The sequence below is a fragment of the Bos taurus genome, chromosome 18 (genome assembly GCF_002263795.3).
Source record: "Bos taurus isolate L1 Dominette 01449 registration number 42190680 breed Hereford chromosome 18, ARS-UCD2.0, whole genome shotgun sequence".
NCBI classification, from domain to species: Eukaryota; Metazoa; Chordata; class Mammalia; order Artiodactyla; family Bovidae; genus Bos; species Bos taurus.
In genome coordinates this window covers 16,510,052-16,535,579 of record NC_037345.1, presented here as the reverse complement: position 1 = coordinate 16,535,579, position 25,528 = coordinate 16,510,052, and the positions used below count along the sequence as shown (strand labels likewise).

The 25,528-nt window shown below is 48.0% G+C and overlaps 1 protein-coding gene across 7 annotated transcripts in view; it reads left to right on the top strand.

The window, feature by feature from the left end:
- The window catches only part of ABCC12 (ATP binding cassette subfamily C member 12), a 94,879-nt gene that overhangs the window by 44,381 nt on the left and 24,970 nt on the right, over positions 1-25,528 (top strand). For 3 of the 7 annotated variants that reach the window (XR_009491292.1, XM_024978935.2, XM_059877411.1), the window contains exons 8-17: positions 4,339-4,487; positions 7,110-7,217; positions 11,359-11,634; positions 15,477-15,548; positions 17,176-17,300; positions 19,150-19,222; positions 20,892-21,095; positions 24,299-24,433; positions 24,543-24,618; positions 24,702-24,773. Coding sequence is in view for 6 of the 7 variants with exons in the window: in XM_024978935.2 (XP_024834703.1) it covers positions 4,339-4,487; positions 7,110-7,217; positions 11,359-11,634; positions 15,477-15,548; positions 17,176-17,300; positions 19,150-19,222; positions 20,892-21,095; positions 24,299-24,433; positions 24,543-24,618; positions 24,702-24,773 (1,290 nt within the window). In the remaining variant the exon portion in view is untranslated. Of the gene's footprint in view, positions 1-4,338; positions 4,488-7,109; positions 7,218-11,358; positions 11,635-15,476; positions 15,549-17,175; positions 17,301-19,149; positions 19,223-20,891; positions 21,096-21,172; positions 21,432-21,481; positions 21,986-24,298; positions 24,434-24,542; positions 24,619-24,701; positions 24,774-25,528 lie in introns of those variants that run through there. The other 4 variants (XM_059877410.1, XM_059877413.1, XM_059877414.1 and 1 more) reach the window with 4 other exon arrangements.

Sequence of the window (25,528 nt, the reverse complement as noted above, 5' to 3'; positions counted from 1 at the left end):
CAGGCTTTTCAAAAGAGTATAGAGATTTTGGAATAGACCCAGGCATCTCTTCTAGGGAAACCAAAGCTTAGTAGGTGAGTGGCATATGGTTTAGCCATACTGAGGCTGGTGAGTGCTTATACTGGCCAGCTACCCTTCACAAAAATAATCCACTAAAGCGTTATGAGTAGAAGAGCTGGCTCAGGCTACTTCGTTGACTTGGAAGCTATCCATATGGGCACATGCACGCACTCACACTTATACACGTGTCCCCTCCTTGCTGGCAGCAGCCTCATCAGGATTGGATGTCCCACTGACTTGACATGCTTTAGGCAGATAGGAGAATGCATATATAGCTGTTTTGTTTTAAAGATGATATTTAAAACTCTCAATCAAATAAAAATGCAAATCTAATTGCAGGAACATTTACATAACTGCTGACATAGACTCAGGTGGTTGACCAGTTAATGATCCGAACCACTGTTACAGCCGACTCTCTGGATCTACAATTACACTTGTAGACCAGCCTGTAATTGGACCCAAAGTTGTGTATCCACAGTTTTGAAAGTGGCTTTAGAAAATCTGCTTTTGAGCTTGCCGAAGGAAGTGTCCCAGGTGGGGACACTGGCAGCCTTATGTACCATCTTTCAAGAGCCAGCAATACTTCCGTGCACATTGAACTCACTTTAATACAGTTTATTTGATGTGATTATATTTGATTCCATTTTATGTAATTCAGTGTAACTCAATTTAATTCAATAAATATGTACCAAGTTTCTACTATGTACAAGGCCATGGGAGTCACACAAAATAATTAGAAAGGATCTCTGTTTTTAAAATGGAGGAAGGATGAGCTAAGTTCAAAAATAGCTATCAGGTTGTTGGCTCTACTTCTAGAATATATCCAGAATCTGTCTACTTCTCTTCATTCCACAGCCACCGCAGTCCAAGCCAATATCCTCTCCCTTCCCATTTATGGAAAGAACTTCTAGATGCAACCTCTGCTTTCTGCCTGCCCCGTAAAATCCACGATGCACTCAACAGCCAGAATGACCTTTTAAAAATGTCAGTCAGATCCTGTCTCTCCCCTGCTGAAAAATCTTTAGTGACTTCTTTTCACACTTAAATGTTTTCAAATTTAGGACTTCTGAATGAAGTCCAGATTCCTTCCAACTGCCTGTTGGATCCAGCACCATCTGACCCCTGCTGACCTCCTGACCTCATCACATCTTATCCCAGGCCTTGATAACTCTGCACGAGCCACTCGAATCTTCTGTTTTTAAAACAGCATCCACATCCATTCATGGCTCCGGAGCTCTGCAGTTGCTGTTCCCTCTGCCTCGAATGTCTTCTGCTAGATGTTCGTGCTGACTTTATCTTAACTGTGGGTCTCCTAAAGTAATGACAGTGACGCACGAGGCCTTCCTCACCACAGTCCCAAGCAGGTCCACTCCGTCTTTAACTCTTGGTCTTGTCACCCTGTTCATTTCTTTCATATCACCCAACACAGTTTGTCGGAGAAGGCAATGGCACCCCACTCCAGTACTCCTGCCTGGAAAATCCCATGGACGGAGGAGCCTGGTAGGCTGCAATCCATGGGGTTGCTGAGGGTCAGACACGACTGAGTGACTTCACTTTCACTTTTCACTTTCATGCACTGGAGAAGGAAATGGAAACCCCTGGAGAATCCCAGGGACGGGGAAGCCTGGTGGGCTGCCGTCTATGGGGTCACACAGAGTCAGACATGACTGAAGTGACTTAGCAGCAGCAGCAGCAGCAACACAGTTTGTAATGATCTTATTTACTTGTTTGTTTCTTGTCTATTGCTCCTCCTGGAAAAGCTTAGACCCTCTTTACCCCTGTATTCCCTGGAACCAGGCACAGCCCCTGGCATATAGTAGACATCAGATTAAAATTTATTAAAAATAATAGGCAAACATGAATTAATTATAGAATGAAATGAGTAAAAGGCCACAAAAGAAACTGAGAGGAGATCCATGGGCATGAGAGATGAGGAAAAGCCTCCTGGCAGAGGCCCTGAAGGACAGGACGGATGTGGACACCGCAGGAGCTGGGGAAGCCCCACTGGGCAGGAGCAAAGGCCTAGAGGCTGTGCTTGGAGAGGAGGTGGCTGCTGTTCTCGAGGGGAAGGGTGTGTGGACAGTAAGTGTTGAATCCCAGGAGAACTGGATTCTAATTCTGCCCTGACCTCTTAAAGAGCAAGTCACTTAGCCCAGGAAGACTTTCCTCTACTGTCAGGGGGGCATAGTGATGGCTTCTCCTGTGTCACGTGGTGGGGAAAGCGGGTTAATGAAAGCCTGCCTGTGCAGGGCTCAGCCCAGCACATGGTCCATAGGCCACACTGCCCGAGCAGGGCTGTGGCAGCATGCTGCTAACGTGGAAGGGTTTTTGTGGAGGAGGCTAGTGTTGCTGTTGAGGACTTTAAACACCAGGGGAGGAGCGCTTGAATTCTATCCGAAAGCAGTACAGAGTCTTGGTATCATCTGGACTACGGAAGGCAGACACGTTCTTTGGGTTTTGTAGCTGTTCCTGAGACACAGGGCAGGGGCCTCAATCTGGCAGTCTTCAGGCTGGCATATGTGTTTTGTTTGGCTCCTACAGTACTTTAACTTTTTCTATTAGTTCCCAAGATTTAAATGTAGGGCCATGTCTCACAAAATTCCAGATCTCAGACTTCAGAACAGTCTAGCGAGCCTGGGACACCCTCGCTCTGGTCTTGCTCTCTGCCCACTCCCTTCATTTACATTGCTTACCTGTAGGCATCTGAGCGTACGATTCCTAACACACAGGGAATCAGATCGGAAAGGACCTTGGAAGCCATCCAGCAATGGCAGCTGACAAGCACTGAGCCCCAGTGCATGCCGGCATTGTACTCAGGGCTGTCTGTGTTTCCTCTCATTTAAAGTTCTCAGCAGGAGCCCTTAACACTAATTTGCAGGAGGATCCAGCAGAAGTTATGCCTTTTTTTTTTTTTTTTAATTGAAGCAGGTGGCGCTAGTGGTAAAGAACATGCCTGCCAAGGCAAGAGCTGTAAGAGATGCAAGTTGAATCACTGGGTTGGGAGAAAGGCACGGCAACCCATTCCAGTATTCTTGCCTGGGGAATCTCATGGACAGAGAAGCCTGGTGGGCTACAGTCCCTAGGGTTGCAAAGAGTCGGGCATGACTGAAGTGACTCAGCATGCTCACACACAGTTGATTTGATTTACAGTGGTGTGTTAGTTTGGGGTATACAGCAAAGTGATTCAGTTATGTATATATATACATATAGGTTTCCCAGGGGGCTCAGTGGTAAAGAACCTACCTGCCAATGCAGGACACAAGAGATGTGGGTTCGATCCCTGAGTTGGGAAGATCCCCTGGAGGAGGGCATGGCAATCCACTCCAGTATTCACGCTTGGAGAATTCCATGGAAAGAGGAGCCTAAGTGGGCTACTACGGTCCATAGGGTGACAAAGAGTCGGACATGACTGAAGTGACTCAGCACACATGTATATGTATATATTCATGTGTGAATGACATGGAAAAGAATCTGATATTTTTCAGCTTCTTTTCCAGTATGGTTTATGGTAGTTTAGTGGCTAAGTCATGTCCAACTCTTGTGTTTAGTTGCTAAGTCGTGTCCGACCGAGTCATGTCTGACCAAGTCGTGTCTGATTTCCCAGATAAGAATACTGAAGTGGGTTCCTGTGCCTTTCTCCAGGGGATCTTCCCAACTCAGGGATCCAACCATCACCTAAAGGAACTGGGTGGATCCTTTGCCAGTGAGCCACCTGGGAAGCCCAAGTATCTGTTAAGACCAAACTCACAATTTATCCATCTCCCTACCTCTTCCTCTTTGGTAACCGTAACTTTGTTTTATATGTCTGTAAGTCTGTTTCTACTTCATAAATAAATTCATTTGTATTATTTTTTAAGATTCCACATATAAGTGATGTCATATATTTGTCTTTTCTGACTTTACTTAAAATTTTATATTATGATAATCATCCATGTTGTTGCAAATGGCAATGTTTCATTCTTTTTTATGACTGAGTAATATTCCATTGGATTTCCCTGGTGGCTCAGATGATAAAGAATCTGCCTGCAATGCAGTAGACCGGGTTTGATCCCTGGGTTAGGGAGATCCCTCAGAGAAGGGAGTGGTTACCCTCTCCAGTATGCTTGCCTGGAGAATTCAATGGACAGAGGAGCCTGGCAGGCAACAGTCTATGGGACTGCCAAAAGTTGGACACTACTGAGTGATTAACACTTTCAATATTCCATTGAGTAATATGTTTCTTAATGCTGGTGCTTGACATGCAAATTAAGACCACTATGGACCATTTCTATTTACTAGGTATAAGGAAGAAGGAAAGGAAGTTACTGGAAAAAGCTGGATTTGTCCAGAGTGGAAACTCAGCATTGGCCCCCATTGCATCGACCATTGCCATTGTGCTGACATTCACCTGCCACATCCTCCTGAGACGCAAGCTCACCGCCCCTGTGGTAAGTGCCTCTCTAGAACTGGCCTCTTCTGAACCAAACTCTGCCAAGTGCCAGATGGGTAGCTCCTCCCCACCTTTGCCCAGCCCTGGCACCAGAACACCTTATCATGGTGAGCCAGGTGACACCAGAATTCCATCCCAACTTCTAAAACCAGTACTTGGGCTAACAGGGAGAAGAGGAGAGCTTAGTAGCAATTCTTGTTTAGTCTACAGGATAGGGATAGTAGTTAATGTTGGAACACAGTTTTACATTTGGAAAACAAAACTGAAGCCAAAGGAGCCCTTTGTTCATATGTATACATATATATGACAGGAGCAGAGTTTGTGGAAGTTCTCTGGGTGGGAGGAGGTGTTGGTGTTGGAAGAAGCAGTATGGTGTCTAGATCAGAGTCCCCCTTGTTTGAATCCCCGCTCCACTCTTTGCTGTGACTTACAGCAGTTCATGGAGCCTCTCTTGCTTCAGCTTTATCATCTGTAAATGGGGTGATGACACTCTCTATGGCTGTGAAGACAGAAGTTCTTTTACACAAAGCACATGGGCCAGCGCCTGGAATGCAGCAAATTCTGCAGAAGTGTTTGCTCTTCTTATTACCCTGATGCTCACCCAGGCCAGGCATAACTGAGTTGAAAGCCTCAGAGGGAGAATTGGATTGAAGTTGTGGGGGGTCTTGAATTACAAGGGGGTTGTGCATTCAAAGGTAAACCTGAGCTAGAGGGGGAATGGCTCCGAACTGAAATAAACAAACAGATATTGAACAAGTGTCTGAAGGGCAAGTGGTTGGAGGAAAAAACACAGAGGCAAGAAAAAGAGAGAGAGAAAAGTAAATAAACTAGGAGAAGTATGCTCACAGGGGAAGAATTGCACCAAAATCAGGGATCTGGAGGGAAGGTGGGGGGGACATTTGAGAAAGCAGGATCTCTTCTGGTGCATCCATTGTAAGGCTGTCAGTCCCATTACTGCCCATGTTTCTTTAGAAGGTACTTTTTTGCACAGTTTTCTGTCACATACACACACACACACACACACACACACACTCTGGGAGCTTGAACCTAGCCACAAACCCAAAGCCGGTATGAATGTCAATGATGATTGTACTGGAGCCTGAATGAATGCTACCTGGTTCTTGTAACTGCTGTCTATGATCCCAAGCCAAAATCTTTTTTTCCCCCCAGAACACACCAAGCAAATTAATTTGAAGCCAAATTGAGTGCATGTAGTTAGTATTTTCTAAAACAATGATTTAGAAGAAATCTAGATCCAGAGCAATTTGCCTGAATGCTAGGCTTGTATTTCTTTAGACTAATAATCCTTGCAGTCTGCTTCTCTGCCAGAGTCACATCAGTAGGAGGTCAGCCCTGAGGTGCTGTCACATCAGGCAGCCTGGGGGCTCTGGGTTTCCTGAGCCAAGAGGTGCTTTGGAACCTGGAAAAGCTGAGTTCTCTTTGGGGATGTGTTTAGGATCAGATGTGATGAAGGTGGCGGAGGGCAGGTTTCCCCAGGGGCTCAGTGGTAAAGAATCTGCCTGAAAGGCAGGAGCCACAGGAGATGCATGTTTGATCCCTGAGTCGGGAAGATCCCCCAGAGGAGGGCATGGCAACCCACTCCAGTATTCTTGCCTGGAGAATCCCATGGACAGAGGAGCCTGGTGGGCTATAGTTCATGGGGTCGCAAAACGTCCGACATGACTGAAGCGACTGAACTCGCTCGTGATGAAGGGAGCATCCTTCATCATGCTCTTAATGAACTACGTGGGATTAGTTGACACCTGGGAGCCCTGTCCACAGGGCCCATTCAGCAGCAGGAAGGATTACTCCAGATTTGTTGAAGGAAGTTGTGTTTTTAATTTCTTAGATGGGTGGTTAGGGAGAGGCTGCTAATTACAAGTCGGGCAGATGAGAAGATGAAATCTGAGAGATGAGATCATGTCCCCCCTGGGGCACTCACAGAGCAAGGAAACTTGTCTTCACTAAAGCCGTATGATATTAGCCACCCACTAGGCAGGGCTCAGTGGGGAAGGCCCTAGTGAAGAGGAGGATTTTTTTGGAAATGGCGGTGGAACAAAGGCCCTCAAATCAGTCCCTTATGAGTGTGTGGAGGTAGAACATGGAGGCCAGCCCCTGAGGGCAGGAGAACGAGCAACCAGCCTAGGCCAAGCACATCATTGCAGGGAGCTTCCACCTTCAACACTGGCCTGTGTGGTGTATAAAAGGATGCTCTATCTCTGAAGGGTCAGATGTCTCTGAGAGAAGGGGACGATTTAGGAAAATCTGCATAAGGTTTCAGTGAATTGTCTAGGCCAAATAAGCATGTGGGATGGATGGGGCTTTCCAAATGCACTCAATTAGAGGCCCTTCTCGGACTTTATCCTCTGGACTGACAGAGATAAGGGGATAAGTTTCCCACCATGTTGATGAAAATCCAAAACCAAAATAGATTAAGATGTTGATATCTTTAATTTGCCAACCCATGATTTCTGAGCCATGAAATGAGAAAATTGTTCCTCTGAGAATCCCAACTGTGCTACTGTTTCTCATTCCAGCAAGTTTAATCCCCATGGACTTAATGGTTCAAAGGCAAGGCAACATCCCATCTTAAACTCTATACCTCTCTTTTGTTCTTCAGGCATTTAGTGTGATTGCCATGTTTAACGTAATGAAGTTTTCAATTGCAATCTTACCTTTCTCGGTCAAAGCAGCGGCTGAAGCCAATGTCTCTCTAAGGAGAATGAAGGTATAACTAACACTGGGTGAGTAGGGAAGAGAGATCTCATTTTTGGGTGGGAAAATTCTCAGGGAAGGGGAGGCTGGGGCTTCCCAGGTGGCGCTAGTGGTAAAGAACCCGCCTGCCAATGCAGGAGAGACAGGAGAGGCTGGTTCGATCCTTGGGTCAGGAAGAGTCCCTGGAGGAGGACATGGCAACCTACTCCAGTATTCTTGCCTGGAGAATCCCATGGACAGAGGACTCTGGTGGGCTACAGTCCAGGGGGTCTCAAAGAGTCGGACATGACTGGAGCAACTTAGCATGCATGCATGTGTCAACCCTTTGGAAGGCTGGGTCATTGGTTTGGTGGATACTGGGAGAAGACCCTCCATTCAGTATTGGATACATAAATATGCATCAAGCAGGATAGAGGCAGAATATTATAGGTGACCTGTTCTTTTAGTAAAAGTAAGATGGAGTCTCCGCTCAGGGAGATGATGTTCCTGACCCTCTACTCTTTTTCCAAGCTATAAATCTTGAGTTGTTCCAGGAGTGGAGTTCAGTCTGCACTGAGCCATCCCCCCTTGCCTATCTAGTTTGTCCTATGATGGTGACAGAGTGATGATAGCCTGGGGGCACCATATTTATACACCCATTTAGCCACTCTATTTTTTTTTAACTTACCCATTCACCAAAGATTTATGAGTGCCAAACAGGATAAACCAAAAGAGGACCGCACCAAGACACTTTGCAGTTAAAGTGGTAAAAGGCAGCAGGGACTTCCGAAGTGGAGCAGTGGTAGAGAATTCACTTGCCAATGCAGGATATGCAAGAGATGCAGATTCAGTCCCTGGGTTGGGAAGATCCTCTGGAGTAGGAAATGGCAACCAACTTTAGTATTCTTGCTTGGAGAATTTACATGGAGAGAGGAGCCTGGCGGACTACAGTCCACAGGGTCGAAAAGAGTCAGACACAACTGAGGGACTCAGCATGCACATTAAAAGCAGCAAGGGGAAAGCAACAAGTTATATACAAGGGAACTCCCATAAGGCTACCAGCTGACTTCCACAGAAACTCTGCAGGCCAGAAGGGAGTGGCACAGTATATTTAAAGCGATGAAAGGGAAAAGTCTACAACCAAGAATAATCTACACAGCAAGGTTCTCATTCAGATTTGTTGGAGAGATCAAAAGCTTTACAGATAAGCAAAACTAAAAGAGTTCAGAACCATAAAACGTTTTATAAGAAATGTTAAAGGGACTTTTCTAAGCTGGAAAGAAAAGGCTACAACTAGAAACATGAAAATTACAAACAAAACAAGCTCATCAATAAAGGCAAATATACAGTAAAGGTAGTAAGTCAACAAGGTACAAAGTTAGGAGGAAGGTTGAAAGACAAAAGTATTAAACTAATCTAAATCCACAATAAACAGTTAAGGGATAACAAAACAAAAAGATGTAAAATACGCAAAACAGCACTCATGAGGGGAGGAGAATAAAAACACAGGGTTCTTAAAATGCATTTGAAATGAAATGATTAAAATAATCATGTGTTCATATATAGATTGCTAGATATAAACCTCATAGTAATCACAAATCAAACATCTATAAGAGATACACACACAAGAGAAAGGAACCCAAACATAACACTAAAGATAGTTGTCAAATCACAAAGGAAGAGAACAAAAGAAGAGAGGAAGTTTTTTTTCTCAAAAAATTAAAAACAGAACTGCCATATGACCAGGAAGTCTGGAGTAAATATGTGAAGAAAACAAAAACATTAATTTGAAAAGATACATGCACGTGTACCCCACTGTTCATAGCAGTGTTGTTTATAAAAGCCAAGATATGGAAGGAACCTAAGTGTCCCTTTATAGATGAATGAATAAATAAGATTGTGGTACATATATACAGTGGAATACCACTCAGCCATAAAAAGAATGGAATTTTGACATTTGCATCAACATGGATGGATTTGGAGGGCATTACGCTAAGTGAAATAAGTCAAAGAAATACAAATACTGAACAATATCACTTATATGTGGAATCTAAAGAAAACCACATAAAACCCTGACTATAACAAAAAAGAAACAGATTCACAGATACAGAGAAAAAATTAGTGGTCATCAGTGGGAAGATGGAAGGGGGAAGGGGCAAGGTAGGGGTAAGGGAATTAAGAGCTACAAACTACTGTGTATAAAATAGATAAGGTACAAAGGTATATTATACAGCACAGGGAACAGGGAATATAGCCAATATTTTATAATAAATTTAAATGGCATATAATCTATAAAAATTTGCAATCTCTATATTGTACATGTGAGACTAATATAATATTGTAAATCAATTATACTCTGATTTTAAAAAAAGATTTCCTGTGTGCTTCCATATACACAGCATTGTGGAAAATGCAAATACAAAGAAGAGGGTTTTTACTCTGAAAAGCCTCCAATCTAGTATAGGACCAGGTACCCCAGCAACTGCTATATGCAGTAAGGATGTGATGTGCAGGAAAGATAGATTAAGTGGCTTTGAAGTTGAAGCAAGAAAAGGAAAGAAGGAGAGAATTTCAGTCAAGAGAGCAACATGTTCAGATGTCTGTGAATTGATGGAAAGATCTTATTCACTCAAGCCTGAAATGTAGATGTTGTTTTAAATGTCTTAGGGTGGCGCTAGGGGTAAAGAACCTGCCTACCAATGCAGGAGATGTAAGACACATGGGTTCAATCCCTGGGTCGGGAAGATCCCCTGGAGGAGGGCCTGGCAGCCAACTCCAGTATTCTTGCTTGGGAAATCCCATGGACAGAGCAGCCTGGTGGGCTACAGTCTGTGGGGTCGAAAAGAGTCGGACGCGACTGAGTGCGTGCACGTGGGTGCCTGCATCCCTCTTCTCCCGTTCCATCCATATCCAACCAGTCATGAATCTTGCTGACTCACCTCGTGATTACTGAATTCCTTCAAGTTTAAGAGGTACCATTTGTAAGACTCAATCGGAAGATTGCATCATTATTACTTTTTGAATAAGACCCAAGTCGATCTCATCACATTATTTGTCTTAGGCTAGAGGAAAAACTCTATGTCTTGACTCCTCAACCTCCACTCTGTCCCTAGTGGGAATCACCCACTAGGCATGGGGATCACCTTCATTTAAGGCCTCATAGTCTCTCACCTGAAGTATCACAGTGACTTAAGAACCAATCATCTTTTTCCACAGTTGTCCTTTTCAAATCCATGCTGCACTGTTAATTGAGCTGTTAAATGATTTGTCTGATCACTGATATTAACCTGCTTGAAATCCTTGTCCTTCACCCTCCAGGGCTGAGCCCTTGATCAGCGGGTCCTCAGTTATCTCTCCACCTCATTTCCTTTCTACCTTGGGCTCTGGGCCTGGTGATCCTGAATTTCTTGCTTCATAACCCTTCTTGCTGAAAACCACACTATTGCATGTTTCCTTGCATTTGCTCGCGCTGTGCCCTCTACTATAAGATAAAGCTCTCCTCCCCTCCCCTCCCTCATCACGGCCTATACAACACTGTAAGGACTCAGCTCGGGCATCAGTTACATGGGTCTCCAGGATGGGGATCAAGGATCCCACCTCTGACAGTTATAGGGTGCAGTCCCTATTACATTTCACTGAAATGACTCATGCATGTTCCTGTCTCCTACGAGACTGCAGTCTCTTCAAGGACAGGAAGAGTGCTTTATTGATACTTGCATTTCTGTTGCTTACTCCAGAATCTAGCATAGAATAAGCACTTGGCAGGTGTTTTGTTGAACTGAGCTGAGTGGGGACTTAGGAAGGCGACACAGCAGAGGCTGAACATGTGACCTTAGTTTCATAAGCATCAGTGCCAAGCAATAAAGCCCACTGCCCAGACTGGCATAAACTGGCCCTCGTGGGCGTGAGGGTAAAAATGTAGCTGGAATCAGCATTCTCCAATGTGGGTGACCCAGATAGGCCTTGTGGTTAAAGAGTTGTCTGTCCTGGATAGTATGAGCTAGTGGACTATTTTTGTTTCAGCTTTTCCTGGGGGGAATATCTTCAGAATACCTTTCCTGGATGTCCCAGGTAGAATTGCCAAGATTGTGATTTGGGGTCATTAGAAGATATATTGGGATGATTCTTGCAAATGGATGACATCTGCCAAGTTAATTTTGTTTCTTTAATCTTAGAAAATTCTCATAGCTAAAAGCCCCCCATCTTACATCACCCAACCAGAAGACCCAGATACTGTCTTGCTTTTAGCAAATGCCACCCTGACATGGGAGCAAGAAACCAGCAGGAAAAGTGGCCTAAAGAAGATGCAGAACCAGAAAAAGCATTTTCTCAAGAAACAGAGGCCAGAGGCGTACAACTTGAGTCCATCAGCTCAGGGAGCCCCTGACGAGGAGGAGCGACATGACAGCCCCAAATCAGTTCTACACAATATAAGCTTTGTGGTGAGAAAGGTGGGTATGTGTTCCAAAGGTGTGGCCTGAATATGGTTCAGTTTGAGCAGGAGGTGGTGGTGGGATGTCTCCATTTCTCCCTAAATTTTAAAGCTAGTAAATCAGCCATGGAGTTATCACTCCAAGCTGAGAGAATACCGTGGTCTTAGTGGTTCTTTGTGCTGATCTTCAAATTTCAGAGGAGTTGGCAACCAGTTCCAGGGTTGAACGGACACTCCATTTCAGGTGGCTAGACTCAAACTGACTAGCCTTCATAAATCTTTTTGGATTTGTTGTTAATTTCACATTGGAGTCCTATGATAGATTGTAATAGCTGACAATTACGAGCAATTTCTATTTACCAGGTACTAAATGAACTCATTTAACCACCCCAGTGGCCCTATGAGATGGGTCTATAGCCACCCCACTTGATGACTGAGGAACCAGAGGCACAGCAGGTTAAATACCTTGTTCAACCCACGCAGCTCGAAAGTGACAGAAGAGGGCTTCACACCCTGGGCGCCTGGCCCCACAGTCTGCACTTAACCATTATGAGACGCTGCTCTTGTCAAAAAACGAAATGAGAGCAATAAGCGGCCCAGCAACAGAAGCCAGCCAGAGTCTGCTGCCTGCCCCCCTCGGGATTGCGGGTGGGGTAGAGTGTTTAGAGAAGCTCTGCATTTGGGGAATGTCTGACCTTCTCCTGCGTGTGGTCTTCTTGCCCTGGGAACTCAGCAGCCGTGCTCCCTGGATGGCAGTGTTGATTTTGTTGCAAAGGGCTCAGCATTAATCTTGTGCCTAATATTTTAATCTCCCATCTTGTTGACTCACCTTTTCCCCATGTGAGCACTATAGAGGGAGAGGTTCTTATGTATTATGTGACGCTAAACTCAATAGCTGGTGTAGAGTGGTACTTCTTGTAGTTAACAAGGCTGTCTGCACGCATTCACTGGAAATGCTATTTGGTTGGCTGAGTGCAGTCGAGCTTGGCTCTCAGTTAAGTCCTGCTGTGTGCACTTGCTTGCTCATCGCTTTACCCCGCCTATGACGTGCAGCACCCAGATTACTTCAACCATGCCTTCAGAGTTGCTCCCAAGAGGCCTCAGTGAACTGCTCTTGGGTTGTAAAGAAGCTGCCTCTGATCTCTGCACTTGCTTTCCTCCTTTTCAGTACACTGGTTGCTCCTGACTTGTCATCAACAACATGGTCAATGTTTTGTGAAGTAAGGTGAAGTCAAAGCGGCAGCACACTGTCCTGGGGGTTCGGGCTCTTCCTCTCCAGCCTAGTGGACCTGGGCTCCGGTCCCTGCCACTGGTCAGCTGTGTACCTGAATATACTCTCTAACCTCTTGAAGTCAGCTTCTTTACCTGCTCCATGGGTATTTTAACAATAGTACTGACTTTCCAAGGTGGGTGTGAGGACAGAAAGACCTCACACAAATGCTAAGTCCCTGTGGACATGAGCTATGGTTGTTGCCTTTTTCCTCCAATAATCATATCCAGCTTAAGTGCTGCCCTTAAGTGTCCTAAATTCAAGACATCCATGTTTTCCCAAATTTAGTTCCAAGATTCTATTAGACTGTAACTTCTTCAAGGTCAGGGCCCATATCTTCTACACAGCTGTGACCTCACACTGGGCCCAGTGCCTGGCACAGAATAGATTCCCAGTAATGTTTTCTGAATGAACAAATGAATGATCAGAAACTCAGGGGTGAGGCCTCATGGATTTCTTGCTGAAAACAAGGATAAATCTAGGCTGAAACAAGGCTCAGACCTGGCTGCGAGTAGCAGACAGGACTCAATGAAAAGCCAAATGACTAGGCTGGTTGGATCCATCCTTGTGTTTCTTTGTCTCAAAGTCTCCATAATGACCCCTTTCCTTGTAGTTCTTTTAGTGGAATTAAAATGATCAGTTTTATTTATGTGCAGCTCCGATGACTACAAAACATCTGCCCTGATCACTGTTTTATCGCTAGTGCCTACTGCTGTGCCTGGTGTTCCGTGAAGACTTACCCAAGGGATGAGTGAGGACAGGCAGCAAACCTCATGTGCTGGGGTAGCAGGCCAGCACGAGGCCCTTCTGATCTAGCTCCGGTGGAAAAGGAGTCATATTTGGTCCCATGCTGGGCATCTTTGCTCCGAGGGATTGCTGCAGGTCTTTTTTTTTTTTTTAATTTTTATTTATTCATTTTTATGGCTGTGCTGGGTCTTTGATGCTGTGCAGGCTTTTCTCTAGTTCAGGAGAGCAGGGGCCACTCTTCGTTGGTGTGTGAAGGCTTCTCACTGCAGTGGCTTGTCTTGTTGCAGAGCATGGGTTGGGCTGTGCAGGCTTTGGTCGCTGCAGCATGGTGTCTCAGTACTTGCGGTTCCTGGGCTCTCGAGCGCAAGCTCAACAGTTGTGGCACATGGGCTTTGTTGTGCATGTGGGATCTTCCCAGATCAGGGGTCGAACCCGTGTCTCCTGCATTGGCAGGCAGATTCTTTACCATTGAGCCACCAGGGAAGCCCTGGGAGCAGGTCTTAATGAGAATGTTCCAGATGTTGCAACCACAGCATTGCAATAGCTGCTTGAACTCGAGTGGGTCTGTGCCAACCTCAGAGTCTCCACATGGACTCCTCCTCTGCCAGTGGTGGCTCCCTGCTGATTGCTACACAGCTCACCCCCTCACCTCCCCTGGGTCTTACTCAGACATCACCAGTAGCAGGTACTACCACTGACCCATCTGTGTGTCCTGGCCACCTTCCAGTGGCCAGATCAGCATTTGTGTGCCTGGTGCCCTCTCCACCACGCTCAATGAGCCAAGACATCAACAGTCGAGGGAGCAGCTCTCAGACACTGGCTGTGGGATATTTATCCCGATTCCTTCAACCACTGGGAGGAGAAAGATTCAGTTTCTGCGATTCCTTGAGTTTCCCAGCAGCACTGAGCTTCATTTGCCTCCTGTGGGAGCTGACCCAACAGCACACCCTTGATGGGCCACCCTCCTTCTCCTGTACCATCCTCCTCCTCCCAGTCGGTGTTTCCTGCACCTCCCCATCAAGCTTCCGTCACTCAACTCCTTGCTTTGGGTCCTCTTTCTGGGAGAACTCAAGCTAAGATGTCCACCTTCCCGGTAAGGCCTCCACCCCCATTTCCTGCCTGCTTTATTTGTTTCCACAGCATGCATCTGTCACACTTCATATTTTATTTAATTATCTTATTTACTGTCTGCCCAGCTAAAGCATAAGCTCCATTAGGGTAGACCCAGACTGGACTGTTGTGTTCTTTGCTGTACTGTGCTGTTGCTGGGATTCAGAACAGCACCTGGCACAAAGCAGGCTTTAACAATGATTTACTAGTTGAATTAATATATCTGCAGCCATAGAAAAATCCATGAACCCAACATGCTGGAACAACATAACTGCTCAGTAATTTCAGACTGAGATGTTATGGTGGGAGGGTGCTTTAAGAGGACTTTTAGAAAGCTCCCAGGCCTCTGCACTTCAAGGCTGCCCCGTCGCTCTGGGCTGTGCAGCCTTTAGCGTCCATTGAATTTGCTTTCCTGGAGTCTGGGCACAGGACAACTCTCATATTCAGGGCCTGTGTGTCCCAGACCAGCACAGGCTGTTTTGCATCAGTGCTTATACGTGATTTCTAGAAGTCCTCTGGGCACTCTGCTGGGCTGTGCAGGGGAGGCACCCAATTAGGGCTGAGGTTCCAGCATCCTCCCAGGCTGTGTATCAGGGTTGGGGTGTGAAGCTGCGGCTGTCACCTCACAGGGCCAGCAGTGACCCATTGGCCCCTGCCTGGCCTGGCCAGCACAATTTGCGGATGACCCTCTAAGAGCTGGGAGACTGACGGTCTTTTTTCTGTTTTTCTGATAGGGGAAGATCTTGGGCATCTGCGGGAATGTCGGGAGTGGGAAGAGCTCCCTTATCGCAGCTCTGCTAGGACAGGTGAGCTGCGTGCGCAGCGCGGTGACGGTGCAGTGGTTCCCTGCCCGCCTTGTCCAGGGTCCTGGCCTCAGCCGCACGGGATGCTGTCCTCAGAGTGAACAGTGAGTCCCAGGCAGTCCATGCGTTTGGCAGCTCCAGGCCTGAGGGGCCGGACCTTCCACACTCTCTGCTTTGCCCACTGAGTTAAGCAGTGAGAGCTTTCTTGCCTGGAGCTCCATCTTGGTCAAAGGGAGAGACGGGTCATTAAACCCACGGTTTTCTCATGACATGCTTGGCTTGTGCCGATTAGAAAGGCCAGCCAGGTGGCTTGGCAGGGAAGCACCTGAGAACCTGCAAATCACGGGAACTTTAGATCCACCTCCATTTCCCCCGCGTCTGCCCAGAGGAGGTGCTGGTCCTTGGAGGAGGGGCTGAATGAATGCACGAACCAAAGCACACCTCGTGGTAGGAATGGGGGGCTCTTGTCCCTTGCCTGCCATTTCTAGCTGCGTGACCCCAGGGAGATGGCCAAGCCGTCCACTGTATCCACAGTCAATGAACCATTCACAGTTACCAAGACTTCCCAAGTGAAAGAGAAACATTCAGGGAAAAATATTAAGTCCCTTTCCCCCTCACTCTGCGCTCCAAAAGAGCTTGAGACCTGTGACTGCCTTTGCCTGCAGTGGAGACAGGGGAATGCCAGGCTCAAAAGAGCCTCTCCAAACGGGGTGACTTCTGCTGGCCTCAGCTGGCTCGTTTGTAGGAAGAGTGACAGCTCCTTCCCTGCTTGAAGGCAGAGGTGGGGACTGAGGCAGGTGAGCTGCTCAGCCCCTTGTGCTCTGGGATTTGGCATGTGTCTGTGACAACCCTGGAGTCGGCAGGTGCATGACAGGTGACCCAACCTAATTCTCCACCTGGAATCCTTTCCACGAAATCCTGTAAGAGATGAGCCAGCCTCTACTCAGATACCTCCAGTGATGGGGGACTCATGACCTCACCCTGATCCCTCTTTGGGGAGTTTTGAGGTGTATTGGGAGTGAAATTTACCTCCTTCTAACTTCTACTCTTGGCCTGCTCCTTTGGAACGTCCCAGAGAAAACAGAATCCAGCTGCCGCGTGACAGGTGCATGGTGTCCACAGCAGCCCCACAGCCTGTGTTCTCCAGCATGCAGGGCTACCTCTGCCCCTTCTGGAACATTTCCACCTGGCCTCTCAAATGTGTTTGAGTGCCTTGATCAGCAAAGCTGGGCTTTGTGTGTAGCGAGACATCATGTCACCCTCCATGCCTTCAGAATTTGTGCTCATGGAATAAGCATGTGGCAAAGGTCCAACGGGGCTTCCCTGGTGGCCCAGTGGTAAAGAATCCACTTGTAACGCAGGAGCCACAGGAGATGTGGGTTCGATCCCTGGGTAGGGAAGATCCTACCCAGGGATTGAGATGGGCATGGTGACCCATTCCAGTATTCTGGCCTGGAGAATCCCATGGACAGAGGAGCCTGGTGGGTTACAGTCCATAGGGTTGCAAAGACTCGGACATGACTGAAACGACTTAGCATACACTCATGCACACACACAGAAGTGCAACAGGGCCCGGAGGAGAAGACAGTGAGGCCTGGCTCCTGAGGGTTCTCTGGTGTTGTTGCTTCAGATGCAGTTACAACAAGGGATCGTGGCCGTCAATGGGACTCTGGCCTATGTTTCCCAGCAAGCATGGATCTTTCATGGAAATGTGAGAGAAAACATACTATTTGGAGAAAAGTATGATCACCAAAGGTAATATTAATTTTAAAAGTGTGAAGTACTTCTGTGTTTGGTACACTCTGCTACAGAGGCTGATGTCATTGGTAATGATTGCTAAGTGGGTTTCTTTAATGAGTTCTGATTAAACATTCATCATACATGGAAAGGTGTTGGTTTTTCTCTTCCTGATCCCAGAGTTCAGGAGAGGTGCCTTCTGCAGACCTGAGATCACACTCCCAGAAATGAATGGAATCAGCACTCCTTCCCAATGCAGAGTAGCATATGTTCTGAGGTTTTCTGTAACAGTGCATATGGTGTCTGACTGCAGCAAGAGGAATCTGACAATTTTGCTTTAGGCCAAGTAACAGGAACTTTCCTTGAAACTGTGTGCAGCAGGTATGCAATTAATCAACCCTGAAACTATGAACTGACACCAGAGCTGTCGGGATATGTTGCTGTTGATGTCCTCAACATGAAAGGAATGAAAACAAAATTCATAATTTTTGAATCCACATATAAGGCCATTATATTTAAGCTCTGGAAACACATTCTTAAGGTTCTTTGCCAAGTTTGATCTGTTGCCATGTACATTCTCTTATTAGAGTCCCATAACCAACCATTTAGGGGGACTCTGGCATCATATCCCCATTTTACAGAAGAAGAGACTAAGGCCCAGAGAGGAGAGCTGACCTGCCTCCTCCCAGCCCTGTCTGGAACAGCTTCTCTCTGCAGAGGCAGACTAAAGGAAGGGATTCTTGTCTGTATCTCTTAGGGCATCAGAATGCAAGTATTTACCAAATACCTGCAAGACACAGGACTGTGTATGACCATGGGGGCCACCAGGGTGGCTCAGATGTATTTTTGGCCTTCAAGTGCTCAAGTCTGGAATGCGTGGTAGGAGATGCACAGAGATGACAATGGGCCAAGAAGGAATATGCCAAGGGCAGGAGACTGTGCCGGACTGTTCAGAGGCAGCAGAGGCCACAAGAGGGAAGAGAGAGTGGCACTGGAATTGGGCCTTGAAGGATGGACTGAGCACCCTTTTGTGTGTGGCATCTCTAGCACAGGTTTTGCTCTTGGGATGGATATTGAGACTCTCAGGACCAAGGGAAGCAGGAGGGTGGGAGGAAGTTTAAGATGGGAGTGGAGGTGGCAAGATGAAGATGCCCCGAGCAGCCTGAGTCTCATAGTCAAAGATTGGCCAAGGTGATAACATTAGTTGTAACTACTGCTGATGGAGAATTTGAGCATCAGACAGCGTTCCCACTTCTCCCAACCCAATGAGTTATTAACCTAATGTACAGGGTGGAGAGTGAGAATCAGGGAGGTATAGTCATTTGTTCAAGGTTACCCAGCTGGATTCAAACCCACGTTGTTCTGATTCCAAAGCTAATGGTCTCAGCCACCAGGCATAGCAGCCCTGAAGCTGACACATGGGCTCAATGCTCAGGGCATCAAGTGCTTTCAGAACCTGGTGCAGACCTGTGATCTGCCTGCTCACTCTCTGCTGGTGCCACCCACACGCATCTTCTTGTCCATCAGTGGTCTTGCATCCTCTGGGACATCTCCTCCAGCGACCTCAGCCTTCACTGGTGACTCCCTGCTCTGACCCCCATGAGTAATTTTCTCTTCAGAGGTCTTGCATGCACTGATTTCATCTGTCTCAAATGTTGGGAAGCCTGTAAGGGGAGGGACCCTCCCAAGTCAACTGTGCATCAGATAGGTGGGAAGAAGTAAGAGGGAGTTGCCCTTGGACATCAAAGATCAAACAACCAGCCATCTCCTTGCCTGCCTATTACACCAGTGTGCCTTTTGAGCCACCCTGGGCTGCATGGACATGGGGTCTTTCTCACTGTGCTGACCTCAAGCTTTCCTCCCACAGGTATCAGCACGCAGTTCGCGTCTGTGCCCTCCAGGAGGACCTGAGCAGCCTTCCTTATGGAGACCTGACCGAGGTGAGTAGAACCCAGAGCTCAGCCCCATAGCAGTACACAGCCGCCCAAACGCCAGGTCCACTGGGCTGAAGCTCCGCAGGCTCTGGCTCCATCATATCCAGGTGCCCCAGAAGACCGAAGGGTCCCAGGAAATGTGGGGAAAGTCAGGCTCTACCATCCTGTATTCTCCACCTGGGTCCTTTCCTGGGAGATATCACAATGGATGTGACACCAGCTCCACCTGGGTTGGGCGCCGCCTGGTCACTCCTGGGGTCACTTCCAGTTTGTCTGCCATCTCAGGGATGGTTTTTGGCAAAAGCTGCTTCCCCACCTCCCAGGCTGGCTTGTCCTCCAAAGACAGAGGTTGGGGGTACAGCACTGTGGCTGATGCTCACGGGCCCCTTCGTGCTTTGCTGGCCCTACCCGCCCAGGAGTGTAAGAGTCATCTCCAAATATCTCCCCTGAAGGGTGTTCATTTAAAGGGCGGGGGCTGAGCCTGCCAACTCAGGTGGCTGAGGGGAGCCCCCAGGCCACCTTCTGTCTCCCCATCCCAGTGGGCCCTCTGCAGTCTTCCCAATCTGCCAGGAGAAGGAAGGCATCCTGACGAAAGCCCAGTTCAGAGCACACTGTCATTCTCTGCTGGTGTCACAATGTGCCTGCATTAAGGGAATGGCCACCATAACCGCTGAAGCCCTAGCCACTGCCAGTGTCTGCGTTCACCCACCCCTGCGTGCTTACCTAGCTGTGCCCTCGCTTTCCAGGGTCTAGACCTCTGCTTCTGCCAATTACCACCATTCGAGATCCCACTCCAAATCCATCCCCTTGAGGAAGACTTTCCTGAGTCCCAGAGTCTAAAGTAATATGCCCCAGAGTACTTAGTTTGTGCTTCTCAGTAGGCACTTGTTAAAATCTCCTTTGTGCCATCACTATGCGTAAAACTAAAACTACCCACCCCTGCTAAGATGTGAGCTCCCGGTAGAGAGGGGACTTTCCTTGTCTGACTTCATGTGTCCTGCCCTAGTGCTCAGTCAACGCCTGGCTGAAGTCCTGGAGGCTCGCGTTGGGGTCAGTTGGATAGAATCACCTCAAGCAGGCAACCTAGGCTTTTCACCTTTTCAACAAATGTTTGCTGAGCACCTGTTCTGGTCCAGGCATGGTGCCAGGCCTTAGGAATGTGATGGTGAACAAAGCAAACATGTCTCTTTTCTTCATAGAGCTTAGAGTTGCTTAGTGGGAGTGAAAAGTTGATCCACATGTGGACAAATAGAGACACCCCCTCCTTGACCCTCTGCTCCCAGCCACTTCTCCCCCCTGTTCACTTGTCCACTGGCTTTCCTGCTCCACAATGAGAGATTCCTACTCAACTATGCCCTCTGGTGTTACCGGTCAAGATGAAGCCCTCCCTATGGGGTTGCACTGGGGTGGTGGTATTGTGAGCCAGGTACCCCTCACTCAACACTGGAAGGAGCATTTCCCTAGTCGCCACTGCCCACCAGGCTTCCTGCAGAAGTGGAGCCTCCCACTGCCCAGGGTACCTGGTGTGGCCAGGGCGTTCCTGGAAGGGGGTGGAGGAATGGATCATGGTGGTGAGCGGTCTGCTGAAGAGTCTCCAGGAAGCTCCTGGTCCCCAAGCACTGCGGGGTGGGAGATGGGGCCTGATGACGGACCGTAGCATTGCCCTTGTCCACAGATCGGGGAGCGGGGCCTCAATCTCTCTGGGGGGCAGAGGCAGAGGATCAGCCTGGCCCGCGCCATCTACTCGAATCATGAGATCTACCTGCTGGACGACCCGCTGTCGGCCGTGGATGCCCACGTGGGGAAGCACGTCTTTGAGGAGTGCATTAAGAAGGCGCTCAGGGGGAAGACTGTTGTCCTGGTGACCCACCAGCTGCAGGTGACTGGGACCAGCAGGACCCATGAGGTCATGTAATGGGTGTGGCATCTGATGCTCACAAAGACTCCTCTTCTGCCTAAACCTGCAGTCCTCACCTGGGCCAGGTCAGGGAAGGGGCAGAGGACGCTGTGATGGTCCCCAGCCATCCAGGCTTGCATGGAGCCCTGCCCAGTCCTCTCTGGGCTCGGCCTCCATTACCCTAGCTTTGGGCTCAGTGGAGCCAAGACCATTCATCAGAGGGAAATTTTCCAGGAACACCTGACTCCTACCTGTGGGGTCGACACGGGGCACCTCCTCCAGCTCTGGATCACTGATGGTGGGGAGGTGGGAAGCCAGGTAGGAACAGCCTTCTTCTCCATCAGGGGCTGAGCAGGCCCGAGGCCAGGGGCAGGGGGTGACAGGAGACGATGAACGCTTGATCGGGGTTCAGATGCCCCTGTATTACTCCCTAGGGGAAAGGGGCTGGAGACTAGGACTTCAGGGCTGAGGCAAGAAGCTTTTCCCCACTCGGAGCCACTCTCAGGCTTAGGAACATGAATGTCGCCCAGGAAAGGGACTGACTGAACTCCCTGAATAAGCTTGGGGATTTGGCAAAGTGGTGACAGTGCTTCCTGTGTCAGCCCCATGGAAAGGGCTCAGGACCCCCTCCACCCCGAGATAAGTTGGGTTGGTCCTGACTTATCCACAGTGAGTAACTGAGTGAGTCCCCAGAGGTGTGTTCTGTGCATCTGTGTGTGTGTGTGTTGCCGGAGGAGAGAGCCCCTGCGTTGGACTGTAATGAGAAGTCAGTTGGAGCAGCGGCAGCAGAAGTCCTATCTTCTGACTCTTCGGCCACCCAGTGGGAAAAGTTAAACTAGGAGTAAGAGATGGGACTCCTGGCCTTTGCAAGGGTAAGACAAGCTGGGGGAGGGCTCCAAGATGTCAGCATGTGAAGTTGCCATGGTTACAGGATGCAGTACCCAGCATCTTTAGGCTCCTCTGTCAGTGGCCAAAAGAAGGCTGGGTTTTCAAGGATCAGGAAAACAAGGCCTTCCTATACCTGTGGTGTTGCCCCAACCTCTGCCTCTCTGTGCTGAGGGTTAGAGGTCTCAGAAGCACCAAGCATCTGAACTTAGCGTATGAGGTTTACCCGAGTGGTGTCCATCACCTCCAGGAAGCATTTTAGCTGGGCGGGTGAGATAAGAGCTCCTTGTTCCTCTGCTAGGCAGGGGCAGGGTGTGGACAAGGCTGGGTTTCTTCTGGGCCCCCGTGAGGTGACTCAGAACAGGCTCTTGCCCAGCCCAGGAGCTAAATGTGGTGACCAGCTCTCCCTGGAGACCACAGGCAGTGGGAAGGGCTATCCTGCAGGGTCCGATGGATGTGGATCAGAGCTGTCTTTGCAGGAGTCCTCAAGGGGCATAACGTGACCTTGGCCCTGGCCCAGTCTCTGAACCTTGCTTACCAGCAGAATGACCTCAAACTAGATCGCAGGAGGCTCAGCCTCCTCAGAGACTCTATTTTTCACCAAGGTCATTTCATCTTACTTTTTGCGTGTTGAAAATACAGGCAGCCACTAGATGGCGCTGGAGTCTCAATCCGGTCATCCATTATGGGAAGGAGGGGCTCAGAGGCGGACCTGAAGCCCCTGGGCTTTTCCAGAACGTTTCTCCGGCTACTTTCATTCGGGGGTCCACAGGCAATCTGGATGCTTTTGGGTGCTCAGACTGGACAATTGCTCTTCTGAAACTTGAGGAAACAAATGAAATGAGGCCAGCGGCTGACTGCTGACATCCAACCCAGGGCCAGATTTTGTGTTTGGAGAACAAAGCTGCACAGATCACGCTCCGTCTCACTGGAGAGAACTGGGAGCCCACTGGCCAGAGGGGCTTCACCAGGAGCGTCAGGGGCTGGGATGTGTGCTCTCACACTTGTGCCTTAGTCTCCCCATCTGGGAAATGGGCTGATAATCATGCTGCTTGCTTTCTTGATTGGATTGTGGGAGACAGAGAGGAGATGAAATCAGGCTTTGAAAATTAGAAGATGCTGTGCAAAGATGAGAAGAGACTTTCTGTCAGAAAGTGTCTCAACTGGATATTAAGACCCAGCTGTTCCTCCTTGGGCCGTCTGGGAAAGTGGACATGGAACCAGGCAGTTAGTCCAAAGAAGCCAGAAAGGCTGGAGCTGTCCAAGGCCAAGAGAAACTGCTGTCATTTGGCTTCTTCCCCACAAACCCAAGATGCAGAGTTACCAAGTGCAGCTACTTCTTTCAGGGTTTCAATCAAGAGCATCAGATGAGCCCTTGTGTGAACCCCAAAGTACAAGGGAAGACCTCTCACATGAATTGCAAAGCCCTGTTCAGCCTGAACTGTCTTAGATCTCATAGCATCTTGTCCACCTCTAGGAGGGTCTTCCTGCCTCTAGATGGGCTCATCCTATGGAGAGAGCTTAGTCTCATTCCAAAATGAAAGGAAAGTCCTCTTAGCAGCTCTTTGATCTCAGACATGATACAGAAATGAAAGGAACTCAAATTAGAAAAACAGAAGTGCTTTGGACAAAATGTAGGATGCTATCATTAAAGGTACAGATAAGACTGGTGTAAACTCCTCAAGCCAGGTAATGTGGCCTGGAGGCCAGGGCCTGTGCCATGGGCTGCATCTCCTGGGCTGGATAAGGATGGTGAGGAGGGATTGTAATGTTACAACAGAGGGGAGCCATCGCTGAGATCATACTTCCCTTCTCCACCAAATCATGGCTTCAGTGACCTTGTTAATTTCATACTCCCAAGTTCCGGTGATCAGATTTCTTAGCAAGGAGGCTCATATAGGGACCAGTAGCAGAGGAAGTTTCAGCGTGCTTCACAGTAACAACCAAAGGCCCCTCATGTGCTCTCATGAGACACATAGGCACTGAGTCAGTGTTTCTCAACTGGGGGCCGCTTTATCTCCTAGGGGACATCGGGTAATGTCTGGAAACACTTTTACTTGTCACAACCTGGGATTGGGGGTGTTCCTAACATCTAGTGGATAGAAGCCAGAGAGGCTGCAAAATATCCTGCAATGCACAGGTCAGTCCCCACCTCACCCCCAACTAAGAATTATCTGGCCCTCAATATCAGTGTTGCCAATATTGGGAACCCCTGGATCACATGAGCCCAGGACGCTACTGGACAGGAGTCCATCTCTTCCAAGATAGAAGCTCACTGTATTGCTTTACTATCCCTGCAGTTCTTAGAGTCTTGTGATGAAGTCATCTTGTTGGAAGACGGGGAGATTTGTGAAAAGGGAACCCACAAGGAGTTAATGGAGGAGAGGGGACGCTATGCAAAACTGATTCACAATCTCCGTGGGTTGCAATTCAAGGTCAGTCTCTCCCTACTTCGGTGCAAGAGACTGGGTGCCTTCCCTTATAATTTCTGGCCTGGAGAAGTTCTGTCATTTCGTTTTCAGAGGAATTTCATTTTGTCCCTAGGATCCTGAGCACATGTACGATGCAGCAGCGGTGGAAGCCCTTAAGGAGAGCCCTTTTGAGAGAAATGAAGACGCTGGTACAATCAGAGTTCCCATCACACCTCCCTTATCACTCATGGCTCATGAGCGGACACAGATCTTTCTTTATTTCTCACCCTAGTTTTGGCTCCAGGAGATGAGAAACGTGAAGGAAAAGAATCTGAAACAGAATCAGAATTTGTAGACATAAAAGGTATTTACTGTTCCTTCCCTCAGTTACATACTCTTAAGTATTTGCTGGGCATCTACCATTTGGGATAGAGAAGTACAGGCATGCTGTCCTTTGTGGGCAGCTGGAATTGTGTGGTTTACTGCACTGTGAGCCTTGGGGTTCAACTCCCTGAGTTTGAATCCTGGCTCAACCACTTATTAGTTTTAGGACTTTGAAGCAAGATACTTGGCCATGCTGAACCTTAGTTTCTTAATCCAAAAAACGGGGGAAATAAGAGTACCAACTTCATAGGTTCTTGCAAAGATTGCAAGAGAAACTCTACATAGAATGACTAGCACAGTGTCTGACATATAGTTGTTATTGTTGTTAATTGTTGTTGTTATTGTTATTTGGAAAGATCAAAACAATGCAGAGAGATTATGTGCATAATCAAAACAGTGCACGCACAGGAGATGAGATGCTTCCCACTCTTTATGCTGAGTGTTGCGAAAGAATTGTACAGCAGAGAAGAGGTCGAGGTGGAATAAGGGTATTTATTCTTCCCACAAATAAGGACTCAGCATTCTACTATATGCCAGTCACTAAGCTAGACTGCCCCTGTCTTCAGAATCTTTTGGTCTGGTGGTGGCCATAGGTATAAGGATAATCATGGGCAGCTGTGATAAGAGTAATAAGGAGCTGAAGTGGGAGTAAGAAATCAGGAAGGGCGTCACAGAAGAGGCGACCTTTGAATTGGTCCTTTAAGCATATGTAGGAGTTTGCCCAGGACACTCTGG